This window comes from Sitophilus oryzae, unplaced genomic scaffold (assembly GCF_002938485.1).
Source record: "Sitophilus oryzae breed Bouriz unplaced genomic scaffold, Soryzae_2.0 scaffold_1625_pilon_pilon, whole genome shotgun sequence".
NCBI classification, from domain to species: domain Eukaryota; kingdom Metazoa; phylum Arthropoda; class Insecta; order Coleoptera; family Curculionidae; genus Sitophilus; species Sitophilus oryzae.
In genome coordinates this window covers 2,287,369-2,305,804 of record NW_022146309.1, presented here as the reverse complement: position 1 = coordinate 2,305,804, position 18,436 = coordinate 2,287,369, and the positions used below count along the sequence as shown (strand labels likewise).

General features: G+C 32.3%; 1 protein-coding gene across 1 annotated transcript in view; it reads right to left on the bottom strand.

Moving 5' to 3' along the window:
• LOC115880550 (octopamine receptor beta-3R-like) overlaps positions 1–18,436 on the bottom strand; it is an 82,361-nt gene continuing 63,925 nt past the window's right edge. The window contains exons 3-4 of the mRNA XM_030897780.1: positions 9,644–9,755; positions 1–800 (exon numbers count right to left, since the gene is read on the bottom strand). Of these exons, the coding sequence (XP_030753640.1) occupies positions 587–800; positions 9,644–9,755 (326 nt within the window). The 3' untranslated portion in view covers positions 1–586. The remainder of the gene's footprint in view (positions 801–9,643; positions 9,756–18,436) is intronic.

Here is an 18,436-nt window from a genome sequence, read left to right as displayed (position 1 = left end):
TTTACTATTCTATTTTAAAGATGATTCAGTGAATATTGATCTGAATTTAAAATAGCCAGTTATTCATAATTTGTAGGTACATTGATATTGAAAGGAGCAGAATTTTCTAATTATAAAATACACTATACTTAAATATTTAATGATTTTCAAAAATACATATTAATTCTTTAAGCAAAAGCCAGGAATTCCAAATTTGCAACAAAAAATACAATCTTGAAAGTTTTTTAAAGTTACTCAAAAACGTCAAAACAAATATAATAATTCCATATCATTTTTCTAAAGTTTTATTTATCTTACCTACTACTACTACTCCCATTACTCGCTGACGAGTATTTGCAATACGGCACCCAGTTTTCGCATCCATATAACGGTGGGGATTATTATTCCTCGGTACAGTGGAAGTTTTGCTTATCTGACCACCAGTATATTGTAAAATAAAATAAAAATTAGATTTTTTAAAAAACGTTTTTGAGTAACTTTATCAAATTTTCTTTATAATAACTGTTTTTTTTTCGGTCTAACCAAACTGAGTAAGATTAATATATCACAGCCTTTCGTCCCTCACGCCGGGTGAGCAATCCTGTGGCTAGAGGAACCTGGGAGGTGTCTTCCAGCGTCCGAAACAACAGGGCAGGGCGCAAAGGAGGGTGTCCTTGAAGGCTTCCCGGAAGTCCCTGTTGAAGTAGGCGTAGATCAAAGGATTAAGGGCTGAATTGAAGTAGCCCACCCAGAACAGCATGCCTATGAGCCAGTCGGGAGTTGGACAGTAGTGTTCACCGCAGAGCGTTGTGATTACATACCTGTAAATAAAAAATAAAACGGTGATAGTTGAGTGATGTTTAAAGATTTATATGGTATTAAGGTATAAATATTTATATTATTTATTATGAGTAGCAGACTTCAAGACTGTATCAAGATTTCTTTCGCTAATAAAAATCGATAAATCGATAAATCGCTAAATCTATAAATCGATAAATCAATAAATCAATAAATCAATAAATCGATAAATCAATAAATCGATAAATCAATAAATCAATAAATCAATAAATCAATAAATCAATAAATCAATAAATCAATAAATCAATAAATCAATAAATCAATAAATCAATAAATCAATAAATCAATAAATCAATAAATCAATAAATCAATAAATCAATAAATCAATAAATCAATAAATCAATAAATCAATAAATCAATAAATCAATAAATCAATAAATCAATAAATCAATAAATCAATAAATCAATAAATCAATAAATCAATAAATCAATAAATCAATAAATCAATAAATCAATAAATCAATAAATCAATAAATCAATAAATCAATAAATCAATAAATCAATAAATCAATAAATCAATAAATCAATAAATCAATAAATCAATAAATCAATAAATCAATAAATCAATAAATCAATAAATCAATAAATCAATAAATCAATAAATCAATAAATCAATAAATCAATAAATCAATAAATCAATAAATCAATATATCAATAAATCAATAAATCAATAAATCAATAAATCAATAAATCAATAAATCAATAAATCAATAAATCAATAAATCAATAAATCAATAAATCAATAAATCAATAAATCAATAAATCAATAAATCAATAAATCAATAAATCAATAAATCAATAAATCAATAAATCAATAAATCAATAAATCAATAAATCAATAAATCAATAAATCAATAAATCAATAAATCAATAAATCAATAAATCAATAAATCAATAAATCAATAAATCAATAAATCAATAAATCAATAAATCAATAAATCAATAAATCAATAAATCAATAAATCAATAAATCAATAAATCAATAAATCAATAAATCAATAAATCAATAAATCAATAAATCAATAAATCAATAAATCAATAAATCAATAAATCAATAAATCAATAAATCAATAAATCAATAAATCAATAAATCAATAAATCAATAAATCAATAAATCAATAAATCAATAAATCAATAAATCAATAAATCAATAAATCAATAAATCAATAAATCAATAAATCGATAAATCAATAAATCAATAAATCAATAAATCAATAAATCAATAAATCAATAAATCAATAAATCAATAAATCAATAAATCAATAAATCGATAAATCGATAATGATTTTTAGATTTTTAAATTCAAGGTTTTTTTTGCTCATACGGTATTATATTCAAAACCATGAATCTTTAATTTAAAAAATAAATTGGCAGCAATAAAATTTGTTACTTTCCTAGCTATTCGAAACTTTCAAGCATTTTGAAGTATCTTTAGTGCTTCAAAAAGAATGACTTATAAAATTTAAGTACCGTTTTAATTAAAAATTCAATCTTTTCATCAATTTTACCCAAAAGAAACTTTAGTTAAAAGTTGGTATTGGTCCAAAATCTCTAACTATTGGTCTCTTCTATCTGAGAGTCATTCCAAAAGGTAATTAATTTAATTAATAAGACACGTTCAAGATCAAAGTAAGGAGGATTCTCCTAGTTATAACATGCGGTAAATAGCCTCCTCATGACGCAGAAGTTTACTATGCGATACGTTATTCCAACCTAATAAGCTTCTGGATATACATATATAGAGAACAGAAAGTTATTTAGAGAGATCCATGCAAGATAGACAAGAGAAATATTTCCTAACAGTTTGAAGTTTGGTGGAAAGTTTGAAGGAATTTTGATGTGGGCCATTCTAATAATATACATGCGTGCTTATTTATAGAATGACGTTATCTGAAACTATTCGAGAAGTTGTCTTGCATAGACTAAGTTCACTTTCTTAATATGCTTTTTAAATATTGATTAGTAAATAATTTTGATTTTAATTAATTCGAGACAATAGATGAAAACCAAAAACTCATGAAATAATGTTACAGGGTGTTTTTAAGGACATGCTAATATTGGATGGGGGTGATTCTTGGACCAATTGGATCGGTGTAGATTTAAAAGGTTTATAACTAAGGTTTATTTATTTATATTATTCATCTGAGGTAGTTTATTCTTAACAAATATAATATTATTCCTAATAAATGCAACTTTGGATAGTTTTATTTATTTATCGATAGAATAACAGAGAAATTGGAGTGTAAATCATGCTAGCCGGTTAAAGTTGGGAATATCCTCTCCCTGTTTAATACCGGTTCAGAACACGTAAGCGCAAGTAAAGTTTCTCGTTTTATTTTTGTTCCTTGTAGCCCGCACCGAAAATTAGTTCTGTGCAGGAGAATTATTTGCTTGCACTGGCACTCACCAACGGATATTATTTTAGAGTTGTGCTGCATTTAATAGAGTAGAAGTGGACTTATCGGACAAAGCCCGATATTAGTAATTGCAAGTAATAATAATTCTCTATCATTGATCTATGGTGTTTGGTTAGATCTAGATTTTTTTCTCAATAAAATATAACCTGGACGGAGTACTGTATTATGCAAAAGATTATGAAGCTACGTTTTATATTCAATCCTCGTATGGTCCATTTTTTTCTATTTTGCACATTTTTCCATAAAGTGAATTAGATTATTCTTAGATACATTTTAAAATACATAGAAAAATCTTTCCTTAAAGTAGTTTCCGTAAAGTTGGGAACTAATCGTACATTTTTAGGTACGATTGGTTGGTTGAAGTGGCGAATGGAACTCATGTCGAACTCCAATTAGCAGAATTGCCATTTAAATACAACTGAAAGACCCACAAAAAAACCCTAACCGTAGGGATAGTACACTTGGATCGTTAAATTTTTACAATCATTTGATTGCGATGGCGATTGCGATTGCGATTACGATTGGAACTGCGATTACGAATAATCAGTTGCGATCGCAAATCGCAAACCCTAAATCGTAAATCTTGTAAAGAATTAATTAATTGCAAAACATTGACATTGAAATTTGGAAATTTTTTTTAAAGGATTAGCCATTTTAGAAGAAGCAAAATTTTTATGAAGAACGCATTTTTCTCAATATGTCAATAATAAAAAAGTTTTTCCTCTTGTAAAGACAATCCGGGAAAATGCTGTTTAACATTTTACGAATTTAGCTAAAAATCTACATTTAAAAACAACTTTGTTGAAAATCTAATAATTTTGCAGCTAAAAACTGTTAGGACACTGATATAGCCTAAACAGTGGTTATATTGCAACTCTGTATATGAACTAATATGAAACAATTTTTTTTGCTCATATAAAACACTTGTCTTTACCTAGCTGGCTAGAAGTCAGTTTAATTGTGTTACTTTTATTTTTGTTTTTATATTCCCAAACCAAAATTGTAATTTTTAACAAATATAAAAAAAAGAAGGGTCGTAACTGGCGCAGTCTAGTCGGTAGGATTCTCAAATCGTTGCGCAAAGACAAATTTTCGGCTAGAACAGTCTTCAGAGAGAGAAACCAAGACGCCCATTCTATCGAGGATCTTCCAGTTGCCGGCTCTAAATACAATAATTGTTCAAAATCGCAAACTCTATAACCACGACTGCGATTAGGATTGCGTTTATGTAATTGTAATTGTAATTATTATTATAACAATTACAATTACTTAATCGCAATCCTTTAAATAATTATTACAATTACAATTACTTAATCGCGATTCTAATCGCAGTCGTAGTCGCAAATCGCAAATTGCAAGACAGCAAGACGCAATTGAGAGTCGCAATCGCATGCCGTAAATTGCAAATTACAAACTCGCCAATTGCATGACGCAGTTGCAAGTCGCACTGGAAAATCGCACTCCCACGTCGCAATCGCAAGTCGCAAACGAAAAAGAGAGAAAGAGAAAGAGAGATCAATAAATCGATAAATTGATAAATTCTCTTTATCTCTCGATTTATCGATTTATGCAATAGCAAGGTGCAATCGCAAGTCGCAAGAAGGGTCGTAACTGGCGCAGTCTAGTCGGTACGATTCTCAAATCGTTGCGCAAAGACATATTTTCGGCTAGAACAGTCTTTAGAGAGAGAAACCAAGACGCCCATTCCATCGAGGATCTTCCAGTTGCCGGCTCTAAATACAATAATTGTTCAAAATCGCAAATTCTATAACTACGAGTGCGATTAGGATTGCGTTTAAGTAATTGTAATTGTAATTATTATTATTACAATTACAATTACTTAATCGCAATCCTAATCGCAGTCGTAGTCGCAAATCGCAAATTGCAAGACAGCAAGACGCAATTGCGAGTCGCAATCGCATGCCGTAAATTGCAAATTACAAACTCGCCAATTGCATGACGCAGTTGCAAGTCGCAATGGTAAATCGCACACCTATGTCGCAATCGCAAGTCGCAATCGAAAAAGAGAGAAAGAGAAAGAGAGATCAATAAATCGATAAATTGATAAATTCTCTTTATCTCTCGATTTATCGATTTATGCAATAGCAAGGTGCAATCGCAAGTCGGAAGAAGGGTCGTAACTGGCGCAGTCTAGTCGGTACGATTCTCAAATTGTTGCGCAATGACATATTTTCGGCTAGAACAGTCTTCAGAGAGAGAAACCAAGACGCCCATTCCATCGAGGATCTTCCAGTTGCCGGCTCTAAATACAATAATTGTTCAAAATCGCAAATTCTATAACTACGACTGCGATTAGGATTGCGTTTAAGTAATTGTAATTGTAATTATTATTATTAAAATTACAATTACTTAATCGCAATCCTAATCGCAGTCCTAGTCGCAAATCGCAAATTGCAAGACGCAATTGCGAGTCGTAATCGCATGCCGTAAATTGAAAATTACAAACTCGCCAATTGCATGACGCAGTTGCAAGTCGCAATCGCATATCGCAAGTCGCAAGTCGCAATGGCAAATCGCACTCCCATGTCACAATCGCAAGTCGCAATCGAAAAAGAGAGAAAGAGAGATCAATAAATCGATAAATTCTCTTTATCTCTCGATTTATCGATTTATGCAATAGCAAGTCGCAATCGCAAGTCGCTATTGTAATTAGTAATTAGTAATTAGTAATTAGGAATTGCGACATGCGATTGCGATTGCGACTAGCGATTGCGACTAGCGATTGCGACTAGCGATTGCGACTAGCGATTGCGACTAGCGATTGCGACTTGCGATTGCGACATGCGATTGCGACTTGCGATTGCGACTTGCGATTGCGACTTGCGATTGCGACTTGCGATTGCGACTTGCGATTGCGACTTGCGATTGCGACTTGCGATTGCGACTTGCGATTGCGACTTGCGATTGCGACTTGCGATTGCGACATGCGATTGCGACTTGCGATTGCGACATGCGATTGCGACTTGCGATTGCGACTTGCGATTGCGACTTGCGATTGCGACTTGCGATTGCGACTTACGATTGCGAATTGCGATTGCGACTTGCGATTGGGACTTGCGCTTGACACTTGCGACTGCCACTTGCAATTGCGATTTGCCATTGCGACTTGCGACATGCGATTCCGACTTGCAACTGCGTCATGCAATTTGCGATTTGCGACTACGACTGCGATTAGGATTGCGATTAAGTAATTGTAATTGTAATAATAATTATTTAAAGGATTGCGATTAAGTAATTGTAATTGTAATAACAATAATTACAATTACAATTACTTAAACGCAATCCTAATCGCAGTCGTAGTCGCAAATCGCAAATTCAGATAGAATTTGCGATTTTGATCAATTATTGTATTTAGAGCCGGCAACTGGAAGATCCTCGATGGAATGGGCGTCTTGGTTTCTCTCTCTGAAGACTGTTCTAGCCGAAAATTTGTCTTTGCGCAACGATTTGAGAATCGTACCGACTTAGACTACGCCAGTTACGACCCTTCTTGCGATAAATCGAGAGATAAAGAGAATTTATCAATTTATCGATTTATTGATCTCTCTTTCTCTTTCTCTCTTTTTCGATTGCGACTTGCGATTACGACATGGGAGTGCGATTTGCCATTGCGACTTGCGACATGCAATTGCAATTTACGGCATGCGATTGCGACTCGCAATTGCGTCTTGCAATTTGCGACTACGACTGTGATTAGGATTACGATTAAGTAATTGTAATAGAGCCGGCAAATGGAAGATTCTCGATGGAATGGGCGTCTTGGTTTCTCTCTCTGAAGACTGTTCTAGCCGAAAATTTGTCTTTGCGCAACGATTTGAGAATCGTACCGACTAGACTGCGCCAGTTACGACCCCTCTTGCGACTTGCGATTGCGACTTGCTATTGCATAAATCGATAAATCGAGAGAGAAAGAGAATTTATCGATTTATAGATTTATCGATTTATCGATTTATTGATCTCTCTTTCTCTTTCTCTTTCAATTTCTCTTTCTCTTAATAAGAAAAGAGTTTTCTCCCTCTTGTAAAGACAATCCGGGGACATACTGTAGGAAATTTAAATCTTTAAAAAAATCCATTTTCTATTACTGAACTCTCTTCAACTAAGGATTATATTTTTAAAAGAAATATCTCATTATAAAACAATAATGTGACAAATATCGCAGCCTTAGATATTGTATTTCTCGTCAGACATCTGATACAAGCACGTTTTATTTATATGAATATGTTTTCTTTTTGATTTTTCTCCGGGAAAGCAAAGCAAACACGACGCAGTAAGAAGTTTTTCCGGCCTTATAAATCAAGTATCCATTAGAATAACTTTTGCCGGAGTCGCACAAGTCTGCTGGAAAAACTTTTCGCATTGTTGTGGGTGTTACACTATACACAACGGTTTCCTCTCTCTCTCCTAGCTCGTAACTTTATATTTAAGACTGATACATGAAGTGGAAGAAGTCGTAAATAACTGGAAATCTAAAATGGAAACGGTCGCAGTTCAAATTATAATACCGGATCAAGTTGTTTTTCGTATTTGTGGAGCTAAAAATAAATCTATTATCTCTATTCTTAGAAATAAATGAAAATGTCATCTTAAATTAAAACGCGTGTTTTTTGTGTACAAGATAAACAGGGTGTTCCTTCGTGGCATGCTACTATTTAAGGGGACGATTCATATTTTATTCATCATTTATTTATGTCTCTAAAACATCTTAAATTTTAAAACAGTATAGAAATTTGGAAAATAATTTTAGAACAAGCAAAAATTTTAGTTTCACAATAATTTTTCCCAGATCTCAATGCTCACCATCGAATTTTGGACACTCCCTATATTCTTTTTGATACCTAGACTGATATTTTGGTATTCAAATAGGGATGAATGTAAAGTGTTTCCCACTTGGGTCTCCTTCCGGAAAATTTCGGCTACGCTTCGTGCGGATTTCCTTCCGCTTTATTAACGGTGTATGCGGAAAGTCGATTTCCTTCAGATAAAGTAAACACAGTTGCCAGATCCAAAAAAATCCTCAAAAGAACAGCTTCTAAAATAGAGGATAGGGATAGGAGATAACCATTACTTGTAGCGATTTTTACCAAGAGACCTTTTTTACATAAAAAACGTCGCAAATGTATGTTTTTTTAATCAATAGTTTTATACAGGTACGGACAAAAAGTTATTACTCTTTAAACCAGTTAAAAAATATGTAGATGGGATCCTCTACAAGTAGAAGTCATATTGACATCAAAATCAAATTTCTCATGTCAATAAACTACCAGACACCAATTTTCATCCAAATATTGACGTTACTACAGAAATTATTTGAAGAATATTGAAATAAAAATGAAATTTCTACACCCTGTATCTTCGAAACTAAGCATTTTAGGACACAAGCTTATACGAACTTTTTTACTTATTTTTATTTACAGAATACATAATTTCCGGAACACAGTTCGGACCACCCTGTATATCATTATACTTTTGATTTGGCTTTTTTGCGATGAAACCTATAAATTGCATGATTTGTTGATTGATAAAACAGGTATTTCCATTTGTAAATATGCACATGTTATATGAAAAAAATCTCCGTAGATTAATCTATAAACTTGGCAACGTTGGGGGGAGCGCGAGCGAAAAAGAAAAACGAATGTATCTCTGGTTTTCCGCTCTTTTTATTTCTGTTCAACGGTAAAGATTTCTCTATCTCTCTCTCTTTCTCAATAAAGCAGTCAAATAGGGGTCTTATCTTGGCTGATTTACTCCGAGGAATAAAAAATGGATACTCTAACTGAACCTAAAGGGTATTTGAATAGCATTTTGTTTAATTTTGCATGTGGGAACGTTTGAGATAATCTTATTGTGCAATAAGTTAAAATAATAATGGATATTTAAGAACGTGCCTCTGTGTACCTAGGTGTAAAGTAAAGAAGTAAAGTAAAGATTTCAGTTAACGTCTCCTTTTTGCTGCCAGGGCTAATCTGGACGGGGCCTACTTTGTTTACGTTACGAATCCGAACAGCGGTCCTCGGCCATATCATGGTCAATGGCCTACCGACTTGGCAAGTGTCTAAATCAACTCTTACTCACGAGTAAGTGTGTCAATAGATTTTTTTACACTTTTGCCTTTATTGGACAACAGCACGATACAGAGTTTCGATCCGGTCACCCATCCATCAACTAGTATCGCCTTACGTCGCTTAACTTCGGTGTTCTAATGAGAACTGGTATTTCGACGTAGCTGGGCCGTTGCGCTGTACCTAGATGTGATCTCAGAAATGACAATGTACCAATACACCTGCCTGTTTAACATTTTAATAACATTTTTCTACAAAATGGTCAATACACTGGACAATTTAAAAATGTATTTTAAGTTTGCTTACCATAGAAAAAACGGCAACCAACATAGAATGAACACGCCCATTATTATTCCTAGTGTTCTCGCTGCTTTGTGTTCAGCTCTCCAACTTTTGGATTGCTGTCTTATCGTTGTACCTGAAAGAAATGAAAAACCTTTAAATACGATGTCCAAAACAACTATTTAAATTAAAATAGTAAATATAGAAATAGTATTTGATGTTCGTTGAGGATAATATTATTTTATTTGATGTTTGTTCAGGACAATGATATTCCAGGTTACGAACAGAGTTTTCCAGGTTCTTGAGTTCTGTAAATCAACTAGCAGAAGAGTTTTGATATAAAATCACACGGAATAAGCAAGTTACTTCACTCACAAAAACGTACCTTAAAATTACTGAACTATAACCTTAAATATAATATATTTCAAAGAAATTCAATTAACATTGTGAGATAATAAAATTATATTCTCGAGTTTCTAGTTTTTCAGGCAAAAATTAATGTAGTTTTACCGAAACTTTTTCTTTCCTAGATCTAGCGATTCGACCTTTATGCAAATTTAATATCTGGCAAAGAAACTAATTTCGAGTAGAGTACTAATTAAAAAATTCCAGAGCGGACATTTAAATCTGGTTAAAAGCGTGGGCTATAGGGCTGGTAATACCATCGTTGGAACCAGAGAGTTTAGAGAACTTTTTTGAAACACATATCCTTTTACCCTCGTTCCTTTGATCTGCTGTATATGTGTGGAGATAACTGATAAGCCGAGAAGTTAAAGTATATTTTTAGGGCTTTTGAAGTTTGATTTTCAGTAAATATAAATATGTACTTATAATTAAAATGCTGTCCAGAAAAATTGTGCGAGTCGGACTCGCGCACGAAGGGTTCCGTACCATTCATTATCTAGACAACATTAGACACTATATTATTATAAACTTTTTTACCGATTTAGCTGAAATTTTGAATGCGCGTTTAAGTAATTTAAAAAAAATGAAGAAACACATTACTATAAAAATGGTATTAACCCATAATAAATATGTAAAAAGTAAAAATAAATATGTAAAAATTTATATATATATATATAAAAAAACCATTAAAAAAAGTCGCCTTAACTAGGATTCGAACCTGCCTTACTACGGCTCCAACGTCATAGCAACGTAAAGTCCTAACGTTTTAACCACGCGGCCACCGAGGACTTGAAAGATTCTATGTAAAATTCTTACTTAAAAGATAATGTTTAGTGAAAGTACTTTTTTATTTATAAACATTTATTTAATTCTGTTTTTAGTATTTGTTCTTATAGCGGCAACATAGATACATTATCTGTAAAAATTTCAACTGTCTAGCTATAATGGTTCGTAAGATAGACCTTTGTGACAGACGGACGGACGGACGGACGGACAGCGAAGTCTTAGTAATAGGATTCCCGTTTTTACCCTATGGGTACGGAACCCTAAAAACACTAAAATCCAAATTTATTTTGGTTTATTGGAACTTTAATATATGAAAACAAACATTTTGTGACTTTTAAGTGCTCTTTTACTGACAATTTTCCACGATTAGAAACCTAAAAATACTGACGTATATCTAAAATTAGGAATTGCGATTTGCGATTGCGATTTGCGATTTGCCCTTGCGACATGCGATTGCGACTTGCGACTTGCGACTTGCGACATGCGACATGCGACTTGCGACTTGCGACTTGCGACTTGCGACTTGCTTTGGGTACGGAACCCTAAAAACACTAAAAAATCTTCCAGATTTTGGTTTAATGGAACTTTAATATAAGAAAACAAATATTTTGTGACTATTAAGTGCTCTTTTACTGACAATATTCCACGAATAGAAACCTAAAAATACTGGCGTATATCTAAAATTAGAAATTGCCTCATTTTGGCCAAAGAATAATCACTCCACAATATCCAACTGGCCGCCGGGACAGTAGTATTGCGTGATACGATCCAATCCATGCTGCCTTGTAATTTATATAGGCTTACTGGGAACGGACTTTTATTTAAAAAACACCGTTTTTTCTAGTTTTAATGAAAGGGAAATCTGATAGACACGGAAAAAGTGCGTAAAAACCACATAAATGAACAGTAATCAAAGCTAATGGTACTGTAATACTGAAAACCTGGATTTTGTTTGATTTGTACTTTTATTTTTCAAACATATTTAACTTGAGCATGTTTATTTTTTTAGACTATTTTTTCGTTAAAATAGCTTATTTTATTTGCGCGATTTATTTTTTGATACGCAAATGTTTTCCAAAAATTCAAAAGCGAACATCACCCCCTAGGGAGGATGTATCCATAAAGTTTGTCGAAACCAATTGAACAAAACTGTTCCCTGTCGATTTTTATTAACTCAATCGAAACTGCCACAGATTCGAACAGAAATTGAAACAATTATTTATGCGTCCACAAAAAAGCTACGCCGTTTTTTAACAAACGATAACAATATCCTAGGTATGCAAGTTCCAACCACAGAGACAAATCCAAAAGTTTCCTTGATTTTAGTAAGAACAATATTTAGATTGTTACGGGGTTTTTAACATCTCTTTATTTATTTTATTTATTACTGAATCAATAAAAGTTTAAAAGAAATCGAAATGATATTACCATAGAAACGCCTTTTGACTTTAGATCTTGGAAGAATTTTTTTAGGAAAAATTCCAACATATTTTCATGTTTTTCTTAATTTTCTCTAAAACTGTGTAGAAATTTGGAAAAGTATAAACGAGATTAGCCATTTTAAACAAGCAAAAATTTTTACGAAAAATGCATTTTTCGAAAAAAATAACAATAATAAAACAGTTTTTCCTCTTATAAACAATCCGCAACTGTATATACTTAGTTCATCTTTTATACATGATTTCTATAATACCATATGATATTTCTGAAAAAAAAATCCGCTGCAAATAAGAGAAGGATTTTCCAATAACCCGACTTTGCTCCAGACGAAATGCGAATTTTTCCGATGCGGTGTGACCTCAGAACAAAATTTAATTAATTTAACGCGAAACCCGACACAGACGTGACCCGATTGGGGGGCGTGGCGTATTTTAGAAGCTGGGAAGGGGAGGGAAGATCACCTATATCCGGTCTGTACCGCAGATCGCTTAAATTAAATCTGAAATATCGACATCGTCTCTACTTTTATTAAATTTAAGACCCTTAAAGATCTTAAGAACCCGATGTAATAAAACAAAATTCATCTTAAGCAAATTTAAAATTATGAAAAGCCCTATACTATGAGAGTCTCTTAAATAAAAGCAATTTTTTTAACTGATCAGATCCCAAGTTCATAGTATTTTGGCAAATACTATGAACTTTTCACCTTTCTGGAGATTTATTAAACTTATTTAAAAGCCCTGTATTTATAATTAATCCTTCAATCTCTTATATTATCAAGTGCTCAACGTTAGAGAGTATACCCATAGCGTTCTAGCTTTGGCTTTAGTCCTCTAATTGTTTCTCATCTTTCAAAAAACTTTCTTTTCGAAGCTCTTAGCTTTTAAGGGCTAGGCTCTAATCGCCATTCTTTCTCCATTGATAATTAAAAAGTTCCAGACGTGTCCCGGCTAAATAGCCCTCCATAAAATTATTACTCTAATGAAATCTTTACTTTCAGCGCCATTTTTATATTACTTTCGGCCTCTCCAAAACAAAAGTTTTTCGGAAAAACTTTCTAGTCATTTGTTGAACGACCCTGGGTTGTTAAAAAAAATATCTGTTCGTCTTTATCCAATAAGATATTTTATTTGTACGAGACCGTTATTGCAAATGCGAATATATTTTTTTACAAATCCGTATTCACTACATTCTTACTACGCGCACCCTGCAAATTTTTGCTGGAATACACAAAAGAATTTGGCGCTATTCATCATAACTGTCGTCGATTCTGATCGAAAATTTCCTTTTTCTGATGAACTGTCATCGGCGACAATAGATGCGAGATTGGAATTATCTTTTTAGGAGAAAAAAGCACGAAGAAATGTACATTTTTAATATTACTCAGGTTTTGTTGTGTCTATACTCGTATATAATTTTTTTCGGGATTCCGTACAGTATGCCTATCTTAACATTCCAGTAATATTGAAAATTATTAAATTTCTTAACTCATTAAACAAATAAGGAAATTGACTTTCTAACTCTTTGGTTAATTCATCCTGTACGTACAAGTATTTAATTCAAAACAGCAAGTTCTGGGTGGGTTTGGATTTCAATTAATGTAAAAACGAGTAAAATACTCGCCAACTTTATTTATTACAAAGGCTTTTAAGAAAATTGTTCTTTGCTAAAGGAATTGCCGGTTGCAAGTTAGGCAATGAAAGATGTACTCGCTTGGCTGAAAATAACTAGCTTGTTAAGAGAAAAAGCTTTCGTTACAACAAAACAACTTTACGCTGAAAGAATACTTGTTTGCGAACATTCAAACGTATAAATTCGCGATATTTCAATGGAATATGCCTTGAATAAGGAAAGTTGTAGTATTTTTGTATCTTATCGATAAAGAAGTGTGAGTCATGTCTAGTACGGTTATGCATAATTTTTTCTCCTAAGTATATGGATCACAAACGTAATTTAATTTGTTACTGCTTTAAACATACTTTTTTGAGTTTCTCAACAAAATAGTAGTTAGAATACCGTATAAAAACGATTATATGATTTCAACTATTTCTGCATGTACTATACATTTAACAAATCTTAGTAGAATTCTCTTTTTTAGATCTTTCTAACTATAACACATATGCTTAGTATCTCTCAACGAAATAGTCTTTTTTGTTCTCAAGGCGAAGAGGGATAATTATGACGGATTTTCTTGAAAATGGGAAAAGCTCTACGGAAAATGCGATTTAGTGCTCGGAGATGACGTTATTTTAGAGGAAAATCCGTAGAGTGGAGCCGCTAATTGCTTCAAAGACTCCACAGTTAATCCTTTAGGTAAACTTCGTCGTTTGTACTGAACAGCTGAATATACGGGCCAGCCATTTCAGAGGTTAAAATAGAATAATTCTTAGAAACAACGTCTCAGACAAATAATATAAATAGACACATCTTACGATACAAGACAAAGGTGGCCAAGATGTACAACCAAGATGTTTTTACATAGTTTTTATATATACCCTAAGAATCACCATCATAAACCCACTAGTAGAATATTTTATGAACAAAGCCACGTATAATACTTTTTGTCAATCTGCACGAATGACCACACGCCGCTCCTGCACAAACTTCTTTGTTAACGCGAGTTGGCGTATGAATAAATAACCGTTATCTCTTTAGAAGGATGTAGAAGTTCGGAAACTTTGTTAGACAAGCAACTCGTCTTCGAGGAGCATCCAACAACGGAGCGCATTGTTCAGAACTGTAAGCTGGACAGGGATATACTTTTACTTAATGGAAAACTTTTTGATACATTGCACTAGTTTTACAGCATATTCCTTGGAAAAAATAAATCTTGTATACACTCACCGCCACGAAAAAGGGGCACTTTGAAATTTTCATTTATTTTATAGTTTAACATAAACTTCCCGGCACAAAATTCCGCTACTTAAAATTTTGACCAAGTTTGATGTTTCATAACTTTTGAATCTGTGATCCGATTTTCGACTTCGTTTTTTTGCAATAAATGAAAAAGACCCTGTGAAAATTCCCTGAATATTAAAATACCCTGACATATTCCGAAATTTACATAACTTTAACTGCCAACTACCTGTGTTCTATTTTAATTACACTCCAACGTTCTAACGAAGATACAAACTTAATATAAATATGAATAGAGAAAGTCTGAACGGGCACAAAGTCGGAAAGTTTTAATGATGCGGAATTAAGAGCGAGATGAAGTTTTCATCGATCTTAATTTAGGCGAATTAAAAATTGACGATTTAATTTCAGTCAGGTAGATTTTCCGCGGCTTTTCATCAATTTTCCCGACCTGTCGATGGCTAAAAATACCGCGCCGCACTTTATTAAGCTTATTTAATCGCTTTTACGTGATTTTTCGACGTTTCGCCATATTAATAGGTGTCGGTTTTGTCAATTGAATGATTTATTCGGTCTTTCGTGGGTCAAGATAGAAATCTTGCTTCAATTTCGGCATTTGCAACTTTATTTGTGTCAAAACACACTTTTTAGGGCTTCGTACCCAAAGAGTAAAAACGGGAACCCTATTACTAAGATTTCGCTGTCCGTCCGTCCGCTCGTCTGTCACAAAGGTCTATCTTATGAACCGTTACAGCTAGACAGTTGAAATTTTAACAGATAATGTATCTATGTTGCCGCTATAAGAAGAAATACTAAAAACAGAATTAAATAAATGTTTGTAAATAAAAAAGTACTTTTACTAAACATTACCTTTTAAGTAAGAATTTTACATAGAATCTTTCAAGTCCTAGGTGGCCGCGTGGCTAAAGCGTTAGGACTTTACGCTGCTATGACGTTGGAGCCGTAGTAAGGCAGGTTCGAATCCTAGTCAAGGCGACTTTTTTTAATCGTTTTTTTTAATTGATACATATTTATTTTTAATTTTACATTTTTATTATTGATTAATACAATTTTTAGTAATGTGTTTCTTCATTTTTTTTAAATTACTTATAAGCGCATTCAAAATTTCAGCTAAATCGGAAAAAAAGTTTATAATAATATAGTGTCTAATGTTGTATAGATAATGAATGGTACGGAACCCTTTTTATTGTCTAATGTTGTATAGATAATGAATGGTACGGAAGAGTTTTTATTTTGTAGTATCTTTTGGAGAAAGAAGTGTCTCTCAGAGCTAGTACAGTTGTGCAGAATTGTTTCTCTTAAAAAGATTTAAGTATCTCAGACTAGTAGTGGGAACTATCGAATGAATACTATCGAAACATTCGATAGTTGCAATTCATTCGAATAATTCGATAGCTAGTAAGAAAACATTCGTCGAAAACTATTCGAATAAAAATTATCGCATAGATGCGTCATCTGCCTTGAAATATTGTATTCTAGTAATTCGGCAGCAAAAACCATTCATTTATAAAATTCATTCATTTATCAAATTTATTTATTCGTCAGGATCGATTTTAATAAAATATAAACTGGATTTTAGTTGTCGTCCGGCGACGTAGCTTTCTTTCCTAGAAACCCGACAGCGGTCGGTGGCAATGCTATGAAAGAAGCCGGCATCTTTGATTTTTTGCGGAGTCAAATAAAGATAAGTGACACACATTTTTTTATTGAGGTGCTAGTATTTACACAGAAAATATATTATGAAGGGCGCTGTTGCCATATATTTGTATTAGTTGGTATTAGCAAAGAATATTATTCTTTAGCATTAGTTAGTTAGGGATAGTATGTCTATATGTTTTTGCATTTTTTATTAATATTCTGTTGTTACACTGCAATAATACTTTTTATTTTGGATGTAGGGAAAATTATTTTAATGTGTTTTTAAGCAAAGACTGGTTTAATAAATAATAATAACAGTAATAATTTGTTATACCTATTAACAACAAAATTTACAATCATTTAATAATATAAACATTTGTTTTAAGTAGTAGCAAAATATAAACAACAAATAGAAGTCAAAAGTATTTATATTAGATCCTATTTAAAAATAATATAGTCTCTAAATGGCAACGTTGGTTTATTAAATAATAATAATTACAGAACTAATTTGTTATATTAACAACAAATTTTAAAATCGTGATATATAAACATTTATTAATTTTCTAAGCATGCAGTGTAATGGAAGGAAAATATAAATAAAAAATTAGAAATCAAAATTATTTATATTACTTTTTATTACTTTATATTATTATTTAAAAATAATATTTACTTTTGCTGGCATTTACTTTAAAACCTAAATGAAATATTTCTTCGCAAAAAACTACATGTAAGAGAATTAGCATAAACAAAATACATTGTTAGCTTTTTTTTAAATTGGCACGTGTAAAACTTTTACTTTAATTTTCTCACCCCAAAATTTAAGTTCGACAACACACAATTTACTTAACCACATTACTGAAATATGATTATTAAGTTCAACTAATTCATATTATTAAAACATCTAAAATACAAATATGTATTTTTAAAGTTAATTGTAAGTTCATCGCATCTCTGTTAAAAATTGCTACTTCTCAAAATTTCCCTTTAAAAAAATGCAATCTAACCTAACCATAATATACCATATAAGATTAAATAATTGAAAGATCGGGCTACGGAAAATCACACAAATTTTCGGAAAAATTTTGACCACTTCGCACACAATCGTCAATTAAAAAAAACTACTATTTTAGTATTTTAAATATTTTAATAAACGCAAAAATTGCATAGTATTTACAAGGCGAAGTTATAAAAATTTGGAAGAACTAATAATGCACTGACGCACACAAAAATCAAACGAATACTAAATTTCATTTATCAAAAGCATTCGATAGTCGTGGCGCAACGATAACCATTTAGTCGCACGGCAAAGTTGTCACATATGCTTTAGTATACAAATGAATGAATGATTTTATTCGAATAAAACCATTCGATAGTTGAAATCATTCATTCAGTAACCATTCGATAGTCTAATTCATTCGATAGTTCCCATCGCTCTCAGACATACTTTAATTTGTTACTGCTATGTTCAAAAAATTAAAAAAGTTCTTGAACATTTTCCTCCCCAAAAGACCAAAGATACTTCAAACGACAGCACTAAAATAATAGACTTATCATATTTGGGGAACTTTACTAGCCTGGATAGGGTATTTAGTACGATCTGATCGTGTCTGAAAACCACAAAGGCAATAGCTTTCCGATAACAATTAGATCTGGAGCTGACAAGCCGAAAAC